Source organism: Desmodus rotundus, chromosome 5 (assembly GCF_022682495.2).
Source record: "Desmodus rotundus isolate HL8 chromosome 5, HLdesRot8A.1, whole genome shotgun sequence".
NCBI lineage: Eukaryota > Metazoa > Chordata > Mammalia > Chiroptera > Phyllostomidae > Desmodus > Desmodus rotundus.
In genome coordinates, this window is record NC_071391.1 from 64145625 (window position 1) to 64166814 (window position 21190).

The 21190-nt window shown below is 38.3% G+C and overlaps 1 protein-coding gene and 2 non-coding genes across 9 annotated transcripts in view; all 3 read left to right on the forward strand.

The window, feature by feature from the left end:
• The window catches only part of CEP295 (centrosomal protein 295), a 45787-nt gene that overhangs the window by 19386 nt on the left and 5211 nt on the right, over positions 1 to 21190 (forward strand). For 5 of the 7 annotated variants that reach the window (XM_053924876.1, XM_053924878.1, XM_053924877.1 and 2 more), the window contains 12 exons: positions 1540 to 1632; positions 1787 to 1890; positions 3665 to 3799; positions 4257 to 4354; positions 4618 to 7981; positions 9084 to 9252; positions 9390 to 9533; positions 13573 to 13725; positions 18417 to 18517; positions 19027 to 19126; positions 19530 to 19778; positions 20527 to 20666. In XM_053924876.1, the coding sequence (XP_053780851.1) occupies positions 1540 to 1632; positions 1787 to 1890; positions 3665 to 3799; positions 4257 to 4354; positions 4618 to 7981; positions 9084 to 9252; positions 9390 to 9533; positions 13573 to 13725; positions 18417 to 18517; positions 19027 to 19126; positions 19530 to 19778; positions 20527 to 20666 (4850 nt within the window). The remainder of the gene's footprint in view (positions 1 to 1539; positions 1633 to 1786; positions 1891 to 3664; positions 3800 to 4256; positions 4355 to 4617; positions 7982 to 9083; positions 9253 to 9389; positions 9534 to 13572; positions 13726 to 18416; positions 18518 to 19026; positions 19127 to 19529; positions 19779 to 20526; positions 20667 to 21190) is intronic. The other 2 variants (XM_053924879.1, XM_024579002.3) reach the window with 1 other exon arrangement.
• Positions 18642 to 18721, forward strand: LOC112321594 (small nucleolar RNA U2-19). The gene has a single exon (XR_002976551.1). It is a non-coding gene; the product is annotated as a small nucleolar RNA U2-19 (small nucleolar RNA).
• On the forward strand, positions 18871 to 18940 carry LOC112321593 (small nucleolar RNA U2-30). Its single transcript, XR_002976550.1, has one exon. It is a non-coding gene; the product is annotated as a small nucleolar RNA U2-30 (small nucleolar RNA).

Below are 21190 nucleotides of genomic sequence, written 5' to 3' on the forward strand. Positions count from 1 at the left end.
TCTCTCTCTGACTTCTTTTTCTGCACCTGCCCAACCATAGGCACTGGCTTCCTCGGTATTCCTCAGACACGGCAAACGCGACTCACAGGGTCTTTGCAGTTGCTGGCCTTTTTGACCAGAATGCTCTTGGAGATTTTAATGACTCACCTCTCCTTTCCTTCATATATTGGCTCAGCTATCGCTTTCTCAGTAAGGCCTTCTCTTACCACTCCGTATGAAACAGCAAACTTCCATCCCTCCCCCTCTCCCATGCCCTTTACTCCCTATTCCCTTTACCCAGCTTTTTCTCCTTATCTCTCATCAACCTCTGATAGACCATAAACTTACTTTTTTGTGTATTTGCTCCTTATCTTAACACAATATCCATGAGGCTTGGAACTTGATTTTCTTCACTGCTATATCCCAGAGCCTAGACTAGTGCCTTATACATAAAAGGTGTTCAGTTAACATTTGTTTAGTTAATTGAGTAGCTCAAAGCAAGAGAGGTAAGTTTGGAAGTCAGACATATGTATGGTAATTAAAGCCATGGGCATGGAAGAACTCTTAGGGGAAAGAGTTCAGTGAGAAAGGGGCTTATAAGACCCTCTGAAGGGACTCCAGCATTTAGAAAATGAGTGGAGAAGGGCAGACAGCAAAAGCAGTAAAAAGGAGAGGCCATCGAAGTCACACTAAAAGGGGGCTCTTTCATCTTCAATTCACAACCAGGTTAATTTAAAAAGGCCTTGTATGAGTAGGCTTTCTTTAGCCTCATCTTCATCTTCCCCCTTATTTAATTACACCCCATGTATATTGATCCTCTTTCAGTTCCTTGAATGAGCTAAATTGTTTTTATTCTCACAGGTGTTCATACCTGCTTGTATGGCTGATTCTTCGTTACTTTCAGGTGTCTGCTTCTGTATTTCCTAAGAGAAATCTCATCTGAGCCCTAGTCTAATTCAGATTCCCCTATAATTCTCTATTGCAAAACGCTTTATTTCTCTTATATAGAACTTACCATAGTCTGTGAGTTTATATGTTTTTCTAGGGTAAGTGTATGTTTCTGTCCTCACTCATCCTGTAAAACCTCCTTGAGGCCATTTCCTATTTACCACAGTGTCCCGAGCACGCAGCACGTAAGGAGATGCTGAATGAATGCTCGATGCAGAGTTCCTGACACCCTGATACGATTGCTTAACTGTCTTCTCTGCTTTGGTTTCATAAGTAATAAAAATGGTAATAACTAAATATGTCAAAGATACATTTAAATTTCTTTAGCTTTTCTTTAGCTATGGTGCTTTGCTTATTTTCCTTTTATGCTTTTCCATTGTTTGAAGCTGTCAGCATGCCTTCTTAATGGTTCTGTGTTATGTTTTCCTTTCTGTTTACAATTTTAGTCTTCCATCTGTCTCCTTATAGTAGGCTCAGGTTTCGTGGTGACTGGATCTTAAGTAAGACATTCACGTGGACTGAAATTGAATTGTTAATCTGAATGCAGATTTTTGTTTGTTCAGATTTAAGCTTAACAGTGATAATTTGTTCATAATAACATATCTATTACAGTTGTTGAAAGTGATACGTTAACAGTTGACTCTGGACCACTTACTAGTGAAGATCAACCAATTTTATGTGATGCAGACTCTAAAAAGGAACAAGGTATTTGTTTTTATTTACATCCTCAGATTAAACTTGCTTTGCTCTTCAAATCTTTTCCTAATAAAATTACATATAATGGATGAATAAAGAGCATTACAGTGGTGTCAAAATTCTAAATTATTAAAACTAATTTTTGTTTTGGGGATCCTCTTAGAAATAAATGAGACTGAACCTACCACAGCAGTAGCTCAGAGTTCAGTGCTACTCCATCCCCAAGAAGAAGCAGCTAGGATTAGAATGGCATCAAGACAGAAACAGGTAATTTCACATTTTTAGTTTTAAAGGTTTTTCTTCTGTCCCTGGGTACCATCATTTTGTTTGACCAGTGAAATTTGTCTTAATGTCTGGCTACATTTGATACCATTTGCTCTACCTTGACTCACACATTCAGCTGATAGAAGATACTTCATCTTTACTTGTTCTATTCATTGGACCCTGTTTTGTACTTTATATTTTGTATATAACTTATCTTCCCTATGAAATTTATCAGCTTTTTTAAAGTTGGGAGACTTTCTTTAAAAAATTCAATTTATTCTACATAGTTTCTGGTACAACGCCTAATGCATAGTAAGTGCTCAGTAAATATTTGTTGAAGAAATTAGTCCCCGTCATTATATTGGACACACAACTGAATTTTGTAATCTCCAAAGTTTTTTTTGAAAAATATTTCAGAAGAAAAATTTAAATCCAACCATCTTAACTATACTTTTGGTCCCATACACTTTAGTGAAAGATTTTTTGATACAAATTATTTTGAAAGAAGCTGATTATTACTAAGCCAGTCAGTTTATAGTTGAATAGTTTTTATAAAAATACAGCTGGGGAGTGCAAATTCTATTAGCGAGTATTTCTTCTCAGATAAATGTTTTCTAATCAATATGCTAAAGCAGTATTGTCCAATAGAACTTTCTTTGGTAATATAAATGTTCCATATCGTGTCTAGCTACGTGGACTATTAGATATTTCAGTACTTGAAATATGACTAGTATAATTGAGGAACTGAATTTTAAATTTGATTGTATTTGAATTAATTTCCGTAGTCACAGATAGCTAGTGACTTTTGTGTTGATAATGCTGTTGTAGAGGTACTACAGAACTGTAGACTGTGAAGTTCAGTGGCTCCTCTGAGGGAGGGAGATTAAGGAAGATGAAGATAGGAGTGGAGCTATGGCCTGATGAATTATTGACGTTATCTAGTGTCTGGTTAGCAATAGGTAAAGTTTCAGAATGAGGTATTTTTTTAATTTGGAAAACAAGATTATTTTTTATTACTTCTAATAAAAGTGTTCTTAATAAACTGCACATACGTTCATTTTCTACTTAGTAAGTATTTATTATGTATTACATATGTATCAGGGACTTTACCAGGTGCTGGATTGAGCAGGCAACCAGTCTAGTCCAGTCCCTGTCCTCATGAAACTTAGTCACTCTGACATGCGTTCTTATTACTTGCAGGGGTGTGTGTGTGTGTGTTGGTGTAATATTAGGGTGTAGGTGTCATCCCTGTGCCATTGTCTGACCATCTGTTTCGTAGCTGACAGAAAAGATACAGTATTCTCTCATTGTACTACTGCTTGGCTTCTAGGTAACTGCAGCCCTTTATGGGTATGCCTAGGAAATCGAAGTGTTTGGGGAGGGCTTGACATTTAATTTCTTTGTCATTTCTTACTGAGCACGTTGCAAAATTAAAGAAATGAACACAGAATTTGCCCAGCATTGTTTGCTTCTTGTCTGGAGGTGGGTCTTCAGTGAAGATTAAGGTTTCCCTGTGCTCCCAGGAAATAGAAATACTAATGAATTTATTTTTTCTTCTCTTTCTGCCTCTTTTTTAACTCTTTCCCTTTTTCTCTTTTCCCCCTTTCCCCATCTCTCACTCCCTTTCCCCCACTGGCAGCAGCAATAACAGATAATCTTCTAGGATAATTGGTACTATTGATGGTAATACCTGTTTTTTCTTCAGTGTAATGCATACTATGAACTTTTCTTTTGTGTGAGTTTGTTATTAATAGATCAATAGTTTTTTGTTACTTAGATAATGGAAATAGAAGAGCAGAAGCAAAAGCAGTTGGAATTACTTGAACAAATTGAACAACAGAAGTTAAGATTAGAAGCTGATTGCTTCAGAGCTCAGCTAGAAGAAGAAAGAAGAAAAACTCAACAGACTGGGGTAGGATGTTGGGAAATCACATCCCTACATAGATCATTGGTGGATAAGAAAATATAAGCAATCTTAGCATTCAGAAAAGTAAAATGCATTTCTAAGTCTTATTTGGTAATTTTTTTCTTCTAATTATATATACATACAAGTTTATACAAACCTAATGGCTTTCATCTTTCAGCTTCTAGAGGGTACCAGTGTATGTGACCATAATTTGTATATACTGGGTATGTTGAGCTCTTGGACTTGGTTGGCACTAAAAGAAAATGGTGGACGATGTCATTTTTTTAAAAATTAATTTTTTTTTGCTTTTGATGATGTCATTTCTTAATAATGGAAGTGCAGTCTTTTTTATAAAAAAGAATAAAGCTGTATGGAAGTTAATTTTAGAACTTCAGTTCATATTAAATACTTTAGTACTTGTTCCTGGATTTGCCTCTTAATTAGTAGTTTTGTCTTTTATTAGGTTGCCACTGCTCCAGCATCACGCACCATAAGTACTGATGAAGAAAGTCATAGGCGGATGATTCGTAACTATCAACATCAGCTTTTACAGCAAAACAGGTACTAGCCAGGGTACAACTCATACGTTATAGTGTATGGCTACATCTTCAGGATTTAGTATTTATATGAAGATTTAATTGGGGTTCCCTTAGAGTTACGGCACATAGATTTCTCTAAGTGCAATGGGAACGTTGTTTCTATTCCACGATGATCCTGGCCAATCCTAGATTGCTGTTGAATTTAATGTATAGACAATTGAGAATATGGAGCATTTTTTTAATCAGAAAAAGAATATTTTGTTTGTTTTTGTTTATTTTTGGTAGGTTTCATAGACAGTCCGTTGAAGCAGCCAGGAAACAATTACTCGAATATCAGACTATGTTAAAAGGAAAGTACCCATCCATGACAGCTACATCATTAATATCTGATTCTGTTACATCAGCCCCACCACAGAAATCTGAAAGGCCGACTATTATATCAGAACATTGGGATCAAGGTCAGAGACCCAAGTTGAGTCCTGACAAATGTCAACCGGTACAACCCATACAGATTCCCAGATTAGAACAAGATTATTTTCAGGTTCCAAGACAAAATCACTTCCCACAAAGACTGGTAGAAACAACAGAAACAGATGTTATAGCCAAGAAATGTTTGGAGTCACAAGAACAGCCGAAGCTATTTTCACAGACTGAAACACAACAGACAGACCCCGTATCAGTCCCTAAAGATTCTCATGTACTTTCAAGGGCTTTATCACATGATAAGCCACTAATATTGCAGCATGCTAGTGAAGTGGCTGAAACTTTAGACTCCCAGCAGATGTTCTCAGAAAACAATGAAAGTACATTTTCTAAGCCAACTGAACCTTCTTCATTCCTACCACTGGTAGCCGAACATTCATTTAGTTCTCTACCTGCTAAAGTTGAACCTGGAAAAATCAAAGAACCCTTTTCAGCCTTAAGCAAAAGTGCAGTTTCTATAAGCCATTCTGTAATCAGCCAAATGAAGGACAAGTCTTTGCCAAACTCAGAGAACATCACAGCCCAGCAAGGTAATTTGAAGGCTCTCCAAGAGCAGTTGGACCAACAGAAGGAAGTTCTTCGGTCCAGACAGGAAGCTCAGGAACAATTGCTTTTGGGCAAACAGAAAGAACTAGAAAGGCAAATTGGCATCTCTCTATTCCTTCCATGTGTACCTCTGGATTCCTCTGCCTCACTGCCTTCTGCTAAAGATGAATCAGGGAGAATCCAGGAATCTTCTCCAACCAAGAATGATACTACAATTTCTTCAGATCGCCCCAGGGTTCCACAACTTCAGAATAGGCTTTTGAGTTTTTCACAGTCTATCTTATCACAGCAAGATAATTTGAAATTTCTTCAGGAGCAGTTAAATTCCCAGAGGGACAGCCTTCAGGCCAGGCGGGAAGCCCAGGAAGTTTTATGTGTACATCAACAGGGTAAACTGGATAGAAGAGTGTGGTCTGAACAGACTGAGCCACCTTCTCTCCCATCTCAGGTAGCTCAGCATACATTCACTTCATTAGTTCCTGCAAGTACTCAATCTGGAAAAATCCAAGAGCAGTATTCATCTAAGAGTGAGGTAGGATTTCTCTCAAACCAGTCTGAAATCCCCAAATCTCAGGATGGCTCTTTGAGTTTCCTCCAGCAGTTCCTACCTTTGCATGATAGTTTGAAGTTGCTCCAAGAGCAGCTGACTGCACAGAGGGATGCTCTTCAGGCTAGGCACGAAGCTCAGGTGGGACTACTTTTACACAGACAAAAGGATTTGGGGGACAGTAAGTTGGGACAGATGAGTTCTTCATTCCCACCCATGGTTGCTCAACGTTCGGTTGCTCTGCAATCTTCTGCTAAAACAGAGCCTAGGAAAATTCAGAACCTTTACTTGTCTGAGGAGAGTACAGTTCCCTCGAGTCACTTGGTAATCCCCGCATTTCAGGATGAGTCTCTCCATTTTCCACAGCATAGCCTGCCACAGCAAGAAAATCTGACAGCACTCCAAGAACAGTCACACATGCAGAGGATAAGAATTGGTGCTAAACAGGAAACTCAGGAATTTGTACCCAAACAAAGTGAATTAGAAAAAGGAATTTCTTCTGAACAGACTGGCCCCTTTTTATCCTTTTCCCAGGTAGCTGAATCTGAAAGACGCCAGGAATTTATGGCAAGTGACATTGCAGGGCCCTTGGGCCAGTCTAAGATCTCAAGATCTCAGGAAAGATTTGTGAGATTTTCACAAGATAATTTGGAAGACCACCAAGAATGGCTAGACACAGAGCAGGCCCTTCGTTTTAGCCAGAAAACCCAAGGAAATATATCCTCTGAACAAACTGGTTCCTCCTCATTCGTACCCCAGTTAGGACAGCTTTCATTTGCTTCAGTACCTTCGGAATCTGGTACAACTCGGGAACCTCTTTCAACAGAGGGCGATGGCAAAATCCCTTTGAGCCATAGTCAGATCCCGCTTTTGCAGAATAGGCTTTTGAGGTTGTCACAACTTATCCAGCCTCAACAAGATAATCTGAAGGCACTTCAAGAACGGTTAGCTACACAAAGGGAAGCCATCATTCAATCTAGACAAGAAGCCCAGAAAGAATTACATAAACAGAAGGAGTGGAAGGAAGGAGTATCTCCTGGCCAGGTTGGCACCTCTTCCATCTTACCCCTAAGTGCACAGCATTCTTTGGCTTCATTACCTCTTCCTGAATCTGAGAGAATCCAAGAACCTTGCCCAACTAGGAGTGATAATACAGCTTCCTCACATCATTTGGAGATACCAAGATTGCCTGATAGTCTTTTGGGTGATTCACAGCCTGTTTTACCTCAACAGGTTACGTTACCCAAACAAAATAAATTTGAGGAAAAGCTACCTTCCGAGCATCTTATTCAACCTCACCATCATGATTTGATGGCACTTCAGCAGCAGTTAGATACACAAAGGAAAGCCATTCAGTTTAGACAGGAAGTCCAAGAAGAATTGCTTTTGCAAAGACTAATAACTAAATTGGAGAAAAGGGTATCATCTGAGCAGGTTAGTGACTCTTCATCTTTATCCCAGGTGGCACTGCCTGTTGAGTCTGAAAGACTCCAAAACTCTTTTCCAACCAGAAGTAACTATACTGCTCCCTCAAGTCATCCTGAGATCCTCAGGTCACGGGAGAGGCTTTTTAGTTCATCACAGCCTATTCTGCCCCAGCAGGATCACCTGACAGCACTGTTGGACTCGCAAAGGGAAGTGGTGCACTCTGATGAAAAGGCCCGGGAAGACCTGCTTTTAAACAAAAAAAGCAAGTTGATTGACAGTGAGTCTTCCGAGCACACTACTCCCTCTTTGTTTCTCCCCAAGGAAAGAGAGCATTCATTTATTCCACTACCTTTTGCTGAAGTTAAAAATAAAGACATTTGTGAACTGGATTCATCCAAGAATGAACATGCAGTTTCTTCAAGCGATTCTGTGGTCCCCAAATTCCAAGATAGACTGAGTTTTTCACAGCCTGTCTTAGCTCAGCAAGATAACTTGGAACTTCAGAAGCAGATAGAGCTACAAAAAGAAGTTCTGCATTGTAGACAAAAAGCGCAAGAAGAGCTGCTAGTACAGAGACAGACAGCACTGCAGCAGCAGATACTGAGACATCAGGAGACCTTGAAGGATTTCTTTAAAGACGGTCAGGTGTGTACTAAATTTCAATGTCTAAGAATTAAACAGTGGAGTTAATCTGACTCAGACAAGCTACATGTTTTCATGTTAGGCCTAAATGTTACAAATTCTTAGTTATTGAGAATAAGCAGTTTGACCTTAACTGCTTTAATTTTCTACCTTAAACAATATGAAAATTAATACATAAACATACTACCTTGCATGGTGTTTGTGAGGTTAATAGTTATTTGAAGCCCGACTAATTTTAGCCAGTAGTTTGATATAACCAAATGCAAACCCTGTTAAAAAATGTATATGGTCATTTGAAGTTTTGCTACAAAGGATTTTTAGCTTACCATAAGAAAATTAAGTTGGAAAGTAACCAGTTAGCAGAATTTCTCTTATACAAGTAGCAGACCTTGTGCTTCTTGTAGCACTTTTCTGTAGCTACAGCTTCATATAGCACTTGGTTGACATTTGTGTGTGAATGAAAATCAGTACCCTCTTTTTCCTTAAGTGACGAAATTAACACCTGTTGTAAAATTGGCATGATTTAGGCTGATGGACAGTTGGACCTGCTCCGTGTCATTGAATTACTGAGAAGACTCTGGCATAGCCACTCAGACATTCATAGTTTCTCTTTATGGGAGATAGGTATATATTCTCCTAACTATGCCTGTGTCCATTTTACTTCAAAAGGCTATTTCCTAAATTTATGATTTAGCCTAAGTAGACTTCTGTAAGTCCTTTGATGTTCTGAAGAAGCTTGAGTTGAGTTCATGAGAACTTGAGTTCTAGGGATTACTGGTCATTTGAAGGAAAAGTAGTGAGAAAGAGCATACTCAGGCAGTGGGAAGAGAGACGTGTACTGAAGTAACGTCTCTTGTTGAAGTGTACAAGGAAGGTCAAGTTTTTAGGTTGAAAGCTGTGGGTGGTTATACTTCCCAGTGGAAATACATCACTCAGTATATAAGCATTTCTCATTTTTTATCTATTCATAAAGTTGTAACAGTATGATTGGTAGAACTATTTATTTGGTTGAGGTTCTAATTTAAGAGCCAGACAGAAATTTAATGAATGCTTCACATACTCTCCTATCCTGTGTCATCCCACTCTCATCTGTGCACTGTTTCAGACAAGTAGGCCCACTCTTGAAAATGATTTAAAACCCCAGATGCTCAGAGAGTGGCTTCCTCATCTTCAAGACCAAGCAAGAGATGGTTATGAAAACATGAGTCCTGCAGATAGCAGCAACTCTGCTGATAACCAGCTGCTTTCAGAAGGTAGTAGTACCAAGCAGAGTGGTAAGATAATTGGATTTTCTTGTAATTATTCTGCCGAGTATTCTTTGCTTTCTTTTCCTGTAACTTGCTGGCTAGAGAGAAGTTTGTAATATGTTAATAGATCTGTATTCTGCCTAACTTCAACATTGACTTCATAGGTGAGCATGTGATCCAAGAGCTGGGCAGGACAGCCTCAAAGCCACCTGTAGCAAAAGTTAAATGTGGATTGGACTTGAACCAGCATGAACTTAGTGCCATACAAGAGGTAGAGTCACCAGCAAGTGGCAAACCTTCTATACTAGGTAAACATATGGCTTGATAAAATGTGTTTTTTATAGCTTGCCGGTCTTCTACATTTTTTTCAGGATATTAATTTTTTGTTGTTGAAGACGCCTAGCTGTGAGTACTTGTGGAAAGAAAAAATGGTTTTTATATAAAATAAAATTTATAAAATTTTAAAGTATAAAATTATAAGTATATAAAATTTAGACTTAAAGAATTGTGGCATAGGTAACTAGGTTTTTCTTGTTAATGGGGGAAACCAATTTACTATAGGCAAAAATTCTCTGGTATCCCACATTCTGACACTCTTGCTTCCCTCTGTTTCATGTCTGCCTTCTAAACCTGCTTCTTTGGGATATCACTCAGTTTTTCTCTTTTCCCCTGTTGCTGTTCTACTTCACTACTTTCATTGTTCTTTTCCTGTATCTTGTATAAGTTAAGTATTATGCTTAAGATCCTGGCTTTAAGGACAATTAGCGATGTTTCCTCACTGTACTTCCTAGATCCAATTATGTAGAAAAACTCCTTGCAATCCTTAGTAAATAGCCCTGTTGGAATTTCATAATTATTTTTAGATGTCAGACTTACCAAATAGTTTTCTTGATCAAATTTATCAAGTAAATCCTTTTTAAGAGAGAAAATAGCTTTGTCAATAGAAAGGTACATGGAAGTATGATGTTAATATTAGTTATTTTGGTCGTCAGCCATAAAATACTGTATCTTTGTTTCTAGCTGAAAGAATTAAAGAAGGTAGAGGTTGAGAGTAATTCTTAAGAGTCAGTCCCCTTTCTGCTTTCTTCCTATGTTTTATGGAACTTACAGAGAAATGATTTTATTTATTACTAGGCATTGGAAGTTTTTTTTCCATTTTGCACTACTTGGCAAACCACAGCTTCAGGAATTGATGGATGCTTTCCCTAATTCACAATGAACATTGGGAAGTTCTCACCATCAACCCCTATAATTTAATGAGTCATGTTTCAGATTTCATAATGTCTTCCTGTCTAAAAGGGAAAGCTTTATACTGTTCCCTCACCTCCACTTCCTTACCCTTCATCCTTTTTTCATCAAATAAGTCCAGATGTAAGTTTTGATACTTCCCTTGTCTGCCTCTTACACCCAGGAAATCACCAGCTCTTCTCAGTTCTGCTTGGTCAGCTCTGGCATATGTCCATTTCTTCCCACTTCCGCTACCACTCCTTTGACTCAGGCCATCATTTCTTTATGGAGTGGTTGCTACATCTCTCAGTGTCTCCCTGGTTCCAGTCCAGTTTTAATTCATTTTCCTATGAAAGTATGTTAACATTATATTTCTATGTACCTTTCTATTGCCAAAGCTCATTTCTCTCTTAAAAAAAGGATTTACTTTGATGAATTTGATCAAGAAAACTATTTGGTAAGTCTGAAATCTAAGAAACAGAGCTATTTCTCCCTGTTTGAAACTCTTCAGTGGTTTCCCTTTGATTTGAGGAATAAGTTCCAGTTAAGTCGTAAGTCCCTAGCTTCATGATCTTGCTCCTCCCTTCAGGGTTGGCTTCAGTGCCACTTGTCCGGTAGACTTTTCCTGATCTGTCAAGTGTCTCTCTCATGTGCTCTTGGGAGCTTTCGTTATAGCCTTTATCACACTACTTTAGGTAATACTTTTAACCAAAATGCTATAGGCAAAGAGTTTAAAAAGGCAAATAGTGCTAAAACATTATAACATGAAATGGCAGTTCTTCCTGCCCTACCCACCTACCTCTTACCCCTCATTCTACTAACCAGAAGCAGTCACTTTACAAGTCCTTTAGGTACTGCTTCTTGCATTTGCCTCTATGGTTGGCAGTGGATTTTAGCAGAAATTAAGCTCAATTATCATCATACTGATGTATATTTTTCACTGCTGAGACACAGTATATAATCAGTATACTCTGGTTATATTTCCTGTTTGTAAAACTTTTCCTATAGTAAATTGTCTTCTTTTTTTTTCATTTGCTTAAAGCTTCTGTTGAATGTTTGTCTTCCCACACTAATACTCCTATTAAGTACCTCTAATGTCATTTGTGATCACACTATTTTCTCTGTTTGTGGGACATCTTTTAGTTGAAAGTTGGCCAACCTGTATTATGTATTTTTAACAAGAGTATTATTGCTTCCAAAAGGGATGGAAATTGGTTCTTGGGGAAGTGAAAAAGTCTTACTCTTTTTATATACCAAAGCACAGATGTACATAGAAAGATATACAATATATCTGTAGTTATTGAAAGTTCATGGAGTTAGGAGGCAATGTTTTAAAAAGACTAAAAAGGTTCCTTAGGTGGGTGATTATAAAAGTAATATCAAGAAGCACTGATCTAAATTGATCTTTTTTAAAAAATATGTAGACATTTTTATTAGCTATCAGCAAATGTCTTACCTTACGCAGTGCCCTTTTCATAGGATTTCCCACATTTCTTTTTTTTTTTTTTAAGGATTTTATTTATTTATTCTTAAAGAGAGGGAAAGGGAGGGAGGATGAGGGAGAGAAATATCAATATGCAGTTGCCTCTCATGCACCCTGTTCTGGGGACCTGGCCCGCTACCCAGGCATGTGCCCTGACTGGGAATCCAACCTGTGACCCTTTGGTTCACAGGCCAGCACTCAACCCACTGAGCTATACCAGCCAGGATTTGATCTTTCAATTTTCGTTTCTACATTTCTTTATTTTTTCTTTTGACTTTACTTTCTTAGAGAATTTCCTCAATTTTTTCTTCTAATTTTTTTAATGAATTTTTATTTTTACTATCAAATTTCAGCTTCTAAAAGCTTGTGCTTTTTCCTAGTTTTCCCCCCTTTTTCGTAGCATACTGCTGTTTTCATGGAAGCAAGATATTACCTACTTCGTATATTTATAGTTTTTTGTTTGTTCGGATTCCTGTGTTTTCTCTGTCTGTCTGAGTTCTTTTGTTTCTTTGTTATTTCCGTCTGATATTTTAGAGAAGTTCACTAATAGCTTGTATATTGGACTGGGATGCTGAAAGGCCAATTGGAAATTCTGTAGGTTGGGGGCCTTGTGTACTGCTGAACTTCATTGGAAAACATGGCTTTTCACTGGGGACCCTCACATTAGTATCTGTAGTTCTTTTCCCTAAGGCAGTTCATAGTTTAATTTCTTCAAAGAAAGATCCTCCAAGCCTGATACAAGCATGGCTGCCGCTGTTATGCAGCCAGCCATGAAGGATCTGGGTTGAGGGTGCAGACCTCCTTTTAATACCCCGGATTTTTTTTTAATGGCATTCAGTCCCCTCCATTCATCCTTGCACCTTTCAGTGCCTGATCCCCCTGAATTCAGAATGTATGGGGTTCAGTTGCACCAGAGAATAAACCTGCAGTCTCCTCTGGGGGTGATGTAGAGGGACAGGGATGTCCCTAGATGGGAGGGATCTGTTCCAAGTACATCATTTTAAACATTTGCTCTGTTTTTGGTCCCCTAACACACACCTTCCTTTTACAATGCCTTTAATTCCCCACTCCTTTGCTTGTTTGTTTAAAATTTTGTATTAAAGTATAACCTTCAGAGAAGTGCTTAAATCCTAGGTGTTTACTTCAGTGATTATCACTGTAGTCACCAACGTCATGTAAACACGGCCCTGGTCAGGAACTGGAATCTTAGAGCACTCCATAAACCCTTCCTTCGTACCTTCTCGATTGCTGCCTGCTCAGTTCTCCCCAGAGTAAGCCTCTGTCTTGGTTTCCTACACCACAGATTGGCTGTGGCTGTTTTTGAACTTTATATTATGAATGTATATTATATCTTATAATACTATTAATGGTTAGTAAGTCTCCAGGCATTTTCCTGTGATTCAGTGCTGAAGCATTATCTGGTTTTAAGTAGGTGTATCATTACAAACTCAGTAAAATTGAAGTAAAATGATGTAAAGACCTGTGTGAAAAAGTAGTAGTTATTACTTTCTTGCTGTGTAGATCAAGTATTTAAGAGTTTAGATTTTTGCCCCAAATTCTAAGCTGCCATTTTAGTTTTGGCTAGAGCTAGAGATTTAAGTGGAAGTCTGACGAGCCAGGCTTTTTTTCCTTACCAGGTAACCCAGATTTTTATCAAGACAGGGACCCCCTGAGGGTCTCTATAAGTCGAGAACAAAGTTTCACTTGGACGCCACTGGACCGTGATCCATTTGCTCATCCTCACCCTATTGCCCAGGAGAACATCCGTGTTGACGACTGTAATGAAGCAGGTGAGAGAGAGAAAGGAATGGAAAATGGAATTGCTGTGCACAAGGGTATGTGGACAAAAGATATTTTCTGTAGTATTATTTGTGATGAAAAATGGTAAGTGAATTCAGTGACTGTTGGGAATAGAATCATATGGTGTACCCATACTATGCCAGTTCTGTGCACTGTTAAGTGATGGGGCAGGGTGGGGGGTGGAATCTGTGTTCATACATTGAAAATTGTCTGTCTGGCCCTGGCTGGTGTGGCTCAGTGGATTGAGTGCCCTGGCCTGCCGATTCCTGGTCAGGATACATGCCTGGTTTGCGGGCTAGGTCCCTTCCCTCTCTCTAAATAAATAAAATTTTTTTAAAAAAGAGAAAATTGTCTGGATCTTAATCACTGAAGTGTTGATACAGGTTTACATTTTTGGAGACTGTAGTACTTTCTATCTTCTATGTTTACCTGTACATACATATTTTTTAAAATAAGAAGCATGTATTCTATAGAGAAAAGGTTGGATAAGGGAAGTAAAGTTTTTTTAAAGAGTAATTAATTTGGGCCCTGGCTGGTGTGACTCAGTGGATTGAGCACCGGCCTGCAAACCAAAGGGTGGCTGGTTCCATTCCCTGTCAGGGCACATGCCTGGGTTGTGGGCTAGGTCCCCAGTAGGGGGCGCATGAGAGGCAACCACACATTAATGTTTCTCTCCTTCTCTTTCTCCTTCCCTTTCCCTCCCTCTAAAAATAAATAAATACAGTTTTTTTAAAAAAAGAATAATTTTGCTTTTCAATTGTTTCACTAAGTAAATGCTAGTAGGAAGTATTTGAAGGTATGAGATTTATAGTGAGCAACCTCTACAAATTTTGTATTTAAGCCTATTCCAAACAATTCACATTTAATTAAATACTATTAAATATTATATTTTTAAAATTCTATATGTGGCCTTCTAGATTAGCTATTTCATTTACTTTTAAATACTTAGAAAATAAAGAGGATTATAAGGAAAAAATACATTAAATCTCTCAATTCTGCCACCCAAAGACAGCCAGTGTTAATTTTCTCACTTTTGAATGTATGCATGTAGGCTAACAAGCTGTTTTACATGTGTCATATGCTACTAACCATACAAAGCACAGTTCGAGTACTGCTTTAGGAGTTCTAAAGCTCCTTTTTGTAGTTACCTTTCCTAACCAGATTTCTTTTTATTTTAGCTGCCACATATACTTGAGTGATTCTTAGTTACGTTTATAGTTTAATAGATTCAGAGATGAGAGAGACCTATTCTCTCTTTGAGGATTTATAGAAAAATTGACTTTAGCAACTTTTTTTAAAATTGAAGATTGAAAGAACTGCAAAAAATATAATTTCCAGTGGATTATAGTTTTTGATACATAAAGTAAAATTGTTATATCATTATTTTAGATTTAGCTAAAGAATACTTGTATTTCCTTTTTATTCTACCCGTTGATGCCCTCTAGCCAAAGACTACCAGGAACGCACCTGTGGTTGAACAAAGCTGGGGGTTTTGACTTGTTGCAGTCAGGTAGAAGGCCACCATGGGGGAACAATGAGGTATCTCAATAAGAGGGTGTTAGAAAGAACTCTCTGGGCTCTGGCCAGGTAGTTCAGTTGTTAGAGTATCTTCCCAATACACCAAGGTTGCAGGTTCTATCCCTAGTAAGGGCACATAGAAGAATCAACCAATGAATGCATAAGTAAGTAGAACAACAAATTGATGTTTCTTTATCTCCTTTCTTTCTAAAATCAGTAAGATAAAAAAGGACTTACTGTAAGATTTGGACTTCTATTAGGTAATTTTGAGGAGGATTTAAGGAAATGGGGCTTTGTTTATTAGTATTGGATGTTATCAGGGAGCAGGGTTGTTAATTTTGGGGGCATCTAAAATTATTACTTAGGGGATAGGAATAATGGAGTGAGGCTAATTGAAGCTGTAACTGGTAAAGCTTTGGCAGTCACCCATATTAGCCAGGATAAGGAAGGGGTTGGTCTTTTTTTTTAAGGATTTTATTTATTTATTTTTACAGATAGGGGAAGGGAAGGAGGGAGGGAAACATCAATGTGTTAGAGAAACATCAAACAGTTGCTTCCTGCACTCGCCCCAACCAGGGATCGAACCTGAAACCCAGGCATGTACCCTGACCAGGAATTGAACTGGTGACACTTTGCTTTGCAGGACAATGCCCCACCCAGAGAGCCACACCAGTCATTTTTGTGGTCTGGACTATATTCATGATTTTGTTAATATCGGAGATGAGTGTGGGTGGTCTGATTTTTGTCCTGATCCGTCATGGTCACGGAATGGCCCTTTCTGGTGCTGGTGTTCTGTGAAGTTAACGTGTAACAGAAGAACACCAGGGTCTAGCTTATACAGCCAGGTCATCTCCTGGCTCTCGGACTGCTTTTCTTCTTCTCATAACCATCTCCAGATTTGTATTGTTTCTATCTTAGAAGGGAGGGTCATGGTTTTGTTATTTCTTCATCCCCCCCTACCACTTTACTCAAGTCCCCATCATCTCACCTTTCTTAATAGCTTTTTAGGTGGTATCACTGACTTCAAGGTCTGTATCCCTTGTTTGTGCAGGAAGGCAGGAAATGGGGGTTTGCTTCTGAAGGAAAGCAAGAAACATTGCCTTCCTGCCAGTGTGGGAAGATGAGTGCTTAAGGCAGGGGAGTCCAACCCGCAGCCTGCAGCCACATGCAGCCCAGGATGGCTGTGAATGAGGCTCAACACAAAATCGTAAATTTACTTGAAACATTACTTAGTTTTATTACTTAGATATGTACATTTTCTATATTATTGATCATAAACTTTGGACCTGCTCGATGATTTTGAAAGATTATCGAAAGGGCCACTGCATAATTAGGGTTATGATGTGAGGACTTTTTTGCTTATCTGTGGTGGCAGATAACACGAAAATTACAGACCTTTTTTTTTTTTGCTTATTAGTTTTCATTAGTGTTTGTGTACTTAATGTGTGGCTCAAGACAACTGTTCTTCTTCCAGTGTGGCCCAGAGATGCCAAGAGGGTGGGCACCCCTAGTTTAAGGCATTGCTGTCGTGATGTGACTTCCCCTTTTTAGGAACCTCCTGATGGGTCCCTGCTTCTGGTGAACCACTTCCAAACCAATGACAGTTACTTCTCCTCCAGCTGCTTTCAGGGACCTGTTCATTTAATTCTTCAGTGTCTGTAACTGACCTTGCTCTTTTCTCCATTTTTACTTTTTACTACTTACCCCTACTCAAAACACTAGTCTTGTTCACTCATCTCTCCTCTGGAGGAATCGATCTTCTTGTTGTTATAGAGAACAGTATATAATTGTGAGGTATGAATTTAAAAACCTCAGATTAACTTCCAATCCCCCATCTATTTTTTGAAATGACAAAATAAAATTTACTGTAAAGTTAATGAACTTTTATTTCCTTTGCTTAAAACTCTAGTGTGTATAGAAGCAACCAAATAACAGTTTAATGGTTCAATCAGTTATATCACAGTAACATATTTTTAAAGAACTAGACTAAAAATTGTATTTAAAATTAAATTGCATGTGTCAATACTATTGGTACTAGCTTTGTTTCTCAACTTCATTATCCATAATACAGATACTAGTTTACAAATAAATGTATCTACACACAAACATGTCTATGTATCCTGGGTTACCTTTTAGAAAACATTTCTACACAAACATTTAAGAAGCATACTTTTTTAAGAAAAGGTTTTATTTATTATTTATTTTTAGATAGAGGGGAAGGGAGGGAGAAGGAGAGAAACATCAATGTGTGAGAGAAACATCGATAGGTTGCCTCTCTCCCACCCCCAGCTGGGGACCGAACCCGCAACCCATGCTTGTGCCCTGGCTGGGAATTGAATGGGGGACCATTCAGTTGTGCAGGACGACACCCAACCCACTGAGCCTCACCAGTCAGAGCAACAAACATACTTTTAATGTGCATTATCTTTTTTAATAATATCGTAGTGATAATGACACAGAAAGCTTTAGTTTATATTTGATGGAGCAATTTTAATTTTAATCTGTTTCAGAGCTACAGACAACCAATGTTTTGGCCGGCTTCCTCACAAATACTGGCTGTTGAGAGTGAGAAAAAAATTAGCCCAGAATACCTGAATTATTAAAAGTGAGACAAAGTATAATTTTACATGTATTTTAGTATGTCAAATATATTGAGAAATGATAATTCATAATAAAAGCAATTCATGCTCATTATGATTTTAGTAAGTACTAAAAGTTACAAAGATGTAAAATTTTACCTTGTCCCACCATTCATAAGCAATCACTGGTTGCAATATGATGCTTTCCTTTCTTGTTTTTTTTGTGTAAGTTTTTCTCACCTTTGAGATCATGCTGTACTTATGATCAAATTTTCTTGCTTCTTCACTTAAAATGATGACAAAAGTATTCTCCATCACATTGGCTTTTTTCAAGAGTTGTATTCATAGAATAACAATGACAACTACAGTTTTCCAGGAAAAAATATGTTGTGCTGACTAGTAAATGTTTGTGCATAATAAAATGAATGGGTTTTTTTTGTTGTTGTTTGGTTGGTTTTTCGGTCTAAAATGAAGCTACACTATGAAGCAAAATATGAAAGAAAATGCAGGAAAGCAGGAAATGATGCCCTTTGGTGCTAAGAATTTGATTTGTCATAATCCTCATCTTCCCCTCCCCATTTCAGTTGATGTCACGGAGGCAGAGGTTGAGAATCATGCAGTATTAAGTTATGCTGTGGAGAAAGAACATACATATGTGAGTCCAGCTGTGAAGCCGGATAATAAGGTTAGTAATGTCTTAGTGGGCACTACACTGTTAGAGCTGCTTGGCTCTTTATTATCTTTTGTTCAGTTCACAGAAGTTGCGAAATACCAAAGTGTGTTTTCTGAGATCTGCTCTTAGTAAAGTGGATCAGTGATGAAAATAGCCAAATCTGAGCATCAGAAGACCTTCCAGTCTCCCTGATGCATGATCTCTATAGTTCTGAGAAGCAGAAGTATAAAGTAGTTTAAAACTCTGTGTGTGTGTGTGTGTGTGTGTGTGTGTGTGTGTGTCAAGGTGACAGTGCATGACTGAGGACTTGCTGAATGAGATTCAGGGGGTGGGGGATGTGTGTGCATGAAAGGCTGATCAGTTCTGAGCAATGATGAGAAGGTTTTACTACTGACCTATATAATTATGAAGGTTTCTACACTTGATCTGAGCTCAGAATTGATAACTGCTGATGTTCGTGATAGTTTTTCTTGCTAGGTATTTTTCCTACATTGTGCTCTAATGTTTTCCATAATTTTTAGGCTGAAACACAAGAGATTTATCTGGAGCCATTATCTTCACTAACAGTTTCAACTGGGAGCTTAAGTATTGAAAACACAGATTTGAGCCTTACAGATCCAGGTAATAATGTCAGAATATCTGTAAATAAATGGAAAGACCAGCACCGGTTTAGTTGCAATACAGGGGTGAAAGCAAACATTGCTTTTTACATTGTGCTGAGAGGGGTTGTTTCTTTAAGTCGCAAAAGAAAAGTTTCCTGCCTGATAGAATATTGGGCGGTAGGATATTCTAAACATAACTGGAAATCACAAATTTGCAGACCCTTGAGGATGCACTATGGATATCCAACAATACTTTGAGAAGTGTCCACTAACGTCCCATTTCCCATTCAGTGGGAAGCTATCTGAGCAAATTTCTTGGTTGCACTGATCCCTCATCCATATGTACTGCTATGCCTCTCACCAAAATTTGTCTCTAAGGAAGTACCCAGGCATTAAATATTTTGATTAACCTCAACTTACAGAATCATTTCCAGAGCATGTGGACCATGGAGAACAAGAACCTACCATGGACAGAGAAGAAGAAACAATTATTTTAAGACCTACATTTCCTCCATCACAAGTTATTTATCAAAGGCAGGACTCTTGGGATGTTCATAAACCCCTGGTGCCTACAGCAGAAAAATTTACACCTGGCCAAGCGCACACTCAGCGCACGATAGACAAGGACAGAAATGAAGCAAGTGTGACGACTGGAAAAACAGACTTGCGGGGTAAGACTATGTTGAACTACTACTTTCATATAAACTGTAATCTTTCACTTTTCATCCTAAGTTTGAAGTAGTGATTGTTTGAGCTCCATCTCTTTATGGCCTGCTGCCAGTTACACTATGGAACGCACTGAGGGCCTTCAGTGAGGGGGCCCTTGGAGCCAGGTAGACTCACAGAAGACACGGAGAGTTGTTCAGATCGTCCTTTACCATTGCAGAGTTAGCGACAGTGGCATGAGGGCAGCACCTCTACTGCGAACAAGAACTCAGAAACCCGACATGTTTACTAGCTGTGAGACCATGGGCAAGATTCTCTTTGATCTTCTATGAAAGAGGGATCTTGGGGGTTAGATGAGATAATGTACCTAAAGTGCAATGTCTGGCCCATAGTAGCACTCAGGTTTTCTTTTTTGCATCATTGCCCTGACGCAAGCCTTAGCTAATGAGAATAACAAAGCTTACAGCAAAGCAGTGATCACGGTGGCCACTGACTCCAAATTAACTTCATAAAACTTTGGGCTTGGTAGAAATGGAGACATTTGTCAAAAGGTTTTGAGAGTGCCCCTATTTTTTGGTACACTATAAGTAGTGATAGGACCTAATTTGAAAACATCAGCTGGGAATGAAAATAAATGGAAGAATTTTGTTGAATGGGATTTACCTAAAAATAAGCTTTTATGAATGTGTTTTTAGTACTAATTTTTCTAGGCTTTATTTTTTAAATACATTTTCTTTTCTCAAAATCCAACAGTTGACCTTGACTTTCCAGAATTGGAATACATTTTTCCAAACTTGCATCATCAGCTGTTTAAACCTTTGGAACCACAACCAGATTTTGATTTGTCGTCATTGTCCTCTGGGGTTTCTCAAGAGAGCAGAGACTTTTACCAGGTGCGTTAAAGCAGATGCTTCACTTCACTGAATTTCCAAGATGGTTTGTCTGATTTTCTTCTGTTATGATGGTTAATCTTGGTTGCCAAGTAGAATCATGTGGAGAGCTTTTACAAATTCCAGTGCCCCAGCTGCATCCTAGACCCATTAAATGAGAACCTCTAGGAGTGCTCAGATATCAGGATTTTTTTTAAAGCTCCCCATGTGGTTCTAACAAGAACCAGGATTGAAAATAGCTGCATTAGAATTTTATTCTATCAGCCTTATTTCCAGCTATTGAGTATGATACATAAAAGGCTTGAGAATATTTTTATGTTTGCTTATTTACTTTGATGGAATCCAGCCTTAAGCAGTTCAGGTAAAGTTTGCAATGTCTAAAAGTGTCTTATCCAGTAAAGGATCTGAGATGGAAACCTGGGTCTTTCTTCTTCCGCATCCTGGTGTCCCAGCTGTCATACATAGTTCCTGCTTATGCTCCCATTGTGTTCTAAACTCAGTCTGTTTAATTCGTAATTTGTTTTCTA